The sequence below is a fragment of the Dipteris shenzhenensis genome, chromosome 8, assembly GCF_047967505.1.
Source record: "Dipteris shenzhenensis isolate YYH24624 ecotype China chromosome 8, Dip_SZ_1.0, whole genome shotgun sequence".
NCBI classification, from domain to species: Eukaryota; Viridiplantae; Streptophyta; class Polypodiopsida; order Gleicheniales; family Dipteridaceae; genus Dipteris; species Dipteris shenzhenensis.
The window spans coordinates 22,246,071-22,249,661 of record NC_141603.1 but is presented as its reverse complement, the minus strand read 5'-3'; the positions used below and the strand labels follow the sequence as shown (position 1 = coordinate 22,249,661).

Below are 3,591 nucleotides of genomic sequence, written 5' to 3'. Positions count from 1 at the left end.
TTTGTGGGAAGCTGGCTACCACAAATAATGTGAGGGGGTGTCAATTTTGGCAAATTTGCAGGTATTGTCTGCGCAATTATCAGCAGTGAACAGACTAGTGGCATGCCTGAACCACTTCCCTTGCATAGTGGTGAAGTATATTGCAAAGTTGTACACATTATAGGGCTCTAGGAATGACAGGGCATCCGCATGATACACATCAGCGTATGACACCAAGAGCTAGACTAAAAGCACCTCACAGAAAATCTTGCTTAAAAAATGGGTTCCAACACAAACAATAAAACTTCCTGAAGCGTTTTCCTACTATTGCCTGGCTAGGGCTGTTCTGAATACACAGCTACTGGTTCATATGCCTTAATAGGTGGGAGACAAAAACAAGTAACACAGAGATCGAAATAAAGGTTGGCTAAGGCCATTCTCAATACACAAACATCAAAATTAGGGCTGCACTTTTATTCAACAAACGGGCATGAGCCGAGTATTACGAAATTCGCAACATAAACCATCACTTAACCAACGACTGCCTTTTGTAAATTTGATGGGGCATAAGATGCTATTAAATAGTCCTGAACTAAGAACCACCCAAGCGTTTGCCCAGAACTTCTATACACCATAGTTTCTCTGGTCCAAAGTGGGTCACGAGGCTCCATGTTTTAAATCTACATGCAACATATTATCTCCCGAAGCGTCTGGGCTATAAACCGATTCCTAGATATCCTCGTATAAGGCAAAGACATAAGCAAGTGTAGTAATCTATCTTGACCCGGTACATGAGATAGCCAAAGCTACGACAACCCTGTTTAAATAGCATCATGAAGAATCCTTGGGCCAAACAATCCATTCCCTCAAGGCGCTGCAGACTTGCCTACCCTCCATCCCCTGAAATTAGGACACTATCATAGCCAGAGCCAACACCCAACAAATGACGAAATTGAAGAGACCATCCACAGCCACAACCAACACCGCCACAAATCGTGCATCTGCTCTGTGAAGAAGTGATTACCCCCACACACCGCCATGCAAATAATAGCCAATCGAACAAGAACTGATTATCCCGACACACCTCCCTGCAAATAGGAGCAAATCGAAAAAGAAGACTATTAAAATTTTAATAAAAATGCTTAATTTTTCTCATTCACAAGAAAAGTATACTAAGGACCTCCCTAATTTTTGTGTTATTGTTAACTACTCCATGAATGCTCGCCCACTAACGAACACAGGCCACACATTTGTACGCTCGAATTCATCGGCCTTGTTGGTTTCATTTTAGGTAATGCTTCGATTCTTCCAATGTCGCTCAACTCGCTTGTTGACCTGCCGGCTCTCCGTTAATTAGTCTACGGCGACCCATCTTTACCAGCTTACGTTCCGCCTCTTGTAGCTTCGGCTTCTGGTACATTTACGTTACTCATCTGCCCTGGATCCAACGCTATGGAGTCAGCTACCCCTCGTGTGACTTTGCTGGAAAAGTCCGTTATCGTCCCAGCCACGCCCACCACGGCAGGGCACATGTTTCTCCCCTCTCTCGATATCTTCTGGCGCGACATCCACTATAACCGGAGGGTTGTGTTTTACAAAAGCGTCCCTCAAGGTCTGTCGAACGCTATTAGTACTTTGAAGACCAGCCTGTCGCTTGTGCTTGTTCATTATTATCCTTGGGCTGGAAGATTGGCATCGGGAGAGGACGAAAGGTTAGTGATCGACTGCAACGACGAAGGCGTCGAATTTGTGGAGGCGTGCATCGATTTGCCTGTGAGCAATTTAGAAGAAGATGGCTTCCAGATGAAAAGTTTTTTCGACAACTTATGCCAGCGCGTGGAACACCAAGGCGAATGTTTGTTTACGAGCCCGTTGCTATCGGTGCAGGTGAGTCGTGAAACAGACTTATCAGGGATCTAAATAGAACGTCTGAACTTGTTCTTTTAGATGCTCTCAAGTTCTGCATATACATAGGGCGCCTGTAATAAGTCTGATGTCATCGGAAGCCGGCAGCACTTATCTGTGCGGGACAATCTGATTTATTTTTTATTGATCTAAGACGCTGTGGGATTGTGGGTAGTCTGGACGAAGGCTTGCTTTGACGCGTAGACCTGTAGATTTTGTGCTCTTAAGGTTTGTGAAATGTATGAGCTTGCCTGAGCTTTGCTCTGAAGATTGTGGAGAGAGAAGAATTGACTGAACTTGTTGGGCAGGCAACACGATTCTCGGACGGAGGGCTGGCAGTGGCGGTGGCACAGAGCCATGTGGTGGCGGACGGGCAATCACTGTGGAATTTCATGGTGGCATGGGGGGAGATAGCGAGGGGCGTGGATCTATCGATGGAGCCATTACACGATAGAAGGCTGCTAGAGCTGAAGAATCCATCAGAGGACAAGGCAAAACTAACGTTCGGGGTGGATATGGGAGGAGAAAACAAGGACGGGGACTCGCTCGGGAAGACGACGGAAATCTCTCCGGAGAATACGACGGAAGTCTCTCCGGAGAAGACGACGGAAATCTCGCCGGAGAAGACGACGGAAATCTTACCGGAGGCAGGAGGGAGCAAAGAGGGCTTAGATAGCCCCCCTTCACATCCGATAGAACCTCACCCCTTGGTCCAGGCTGTCTTCCACCTCAGCTCTGCCGCCATCACTTCCCTCAAACGTTGCGCCACTCACCTCTGCTCCCACTTATGGCACCGCATCACCGTCGCCCGTCGCTTGCCCCCCTCCATGCCTGTCGGCATCTTCATCCTTGCCAATTGTCGCAGTCGCCTCACCCCACCCCTCCCGCCCTCCTACTTTGGCAATGTTATCATGTTCAGCATGGCACACACTACTGCCGACAGGCTTATCGGGGAGGGCATTGACGAGATCGCGAGTCGAATTCATGCCGCTATCGACCACTGTCAAGAGAGCACTCTACGAGGGCTCATGCATTGGCTCGAGCTACATGGCAACCTACTAATGATGGGACGGGCCGAGATTCAACAAGGCAAGTATATGAATGTGGCTAGCTCCCCTAGGTTTCCCGCATACCAAGTGGATTACGGATGGGGAAGACCTTCGGCTGTCCGTGCAGTCAAGGTTGAGGGAGATGGTGAAATAGTCTTGTTTGGAGGTAGGCCAAGTGACGCACCTGGCGATGTAGAGATTTGCATGTGCTTGGATTCTGACACTCTACAAAGGCTTCTCAAAGACCCAGAGTTCCTTGCCACCTATACCCATTAGAGCCTCATCATACTTGATCATCCGCATTGATAAGGTCATTTCGTGAACACTTTTCAAGTTTTTGAACTTCTAAGATGTGGGAGGATCTCCCTACATCCAAACAAAGAGGATGATTTTAAAAGGATGCACATTGCTCTATGAACATAGTGATTTCAATGCTTTTGTTTGTTTAAATCACTTGTTTTTAGCAACTACCAAGGTTGATGTCTTCATGTGGATGATGTAACACTTTATTGTTCTCTACTTTGATAATCTTGTCTTATCAAATTGACTTGGCATCATTGCTAATAGCATTTTGCTATTTCATTATGACAACAAGACCTTTTTCACATGCCATTGCATATGAGTTGATGGATAAGTGTACCTTGAGACAAAACTATGT

The 3,591-nt window shown here is 46.6% G+C and overlaps 1 protein-coding gene across 1 annotated transcript; it reads left to right on the top strand.

Annotated features, from left to right (window-relative positions):
• Positions 1-1,402: 1,402 nt before the first annotated feature.
• LOC147899285 (hydroxycinnamoyltransferase-like) lies at positions 1,403-3,209 on the top strand. Its single transcript, XM_087377685.1, has 2 exons — positions 1,403-1,866; positions 2,193-3,209. Exons 1-2 carry the CDS (start codon positions 1,432-1,434, stop codon positions 3,207-3,209), a joined length of 1,452 nt encoding a protein of 483 aa, XP_087233811.1. The 5' UTR covers positions 1,403-1,431.
• Positions 3,210-3,591: the final 382 nt, after the last annotated feature.

Coding starts and splice junctions, on each gene's coding strand:
- LOC147899285 (XM_087377685.1), top strand. CDS start 1,432: ATGGAGTCAGCTACCCCTCGTGTGACTTTGCTGGAAAAGTCCGTTATC. Junction 1,867..2,192: donor GCCCGTTGCTATCGGTGCAG/GTGAGTCGTGAA, acceptor CTTGTTGGGCAG/GCAACACGATTCTCGGACGG.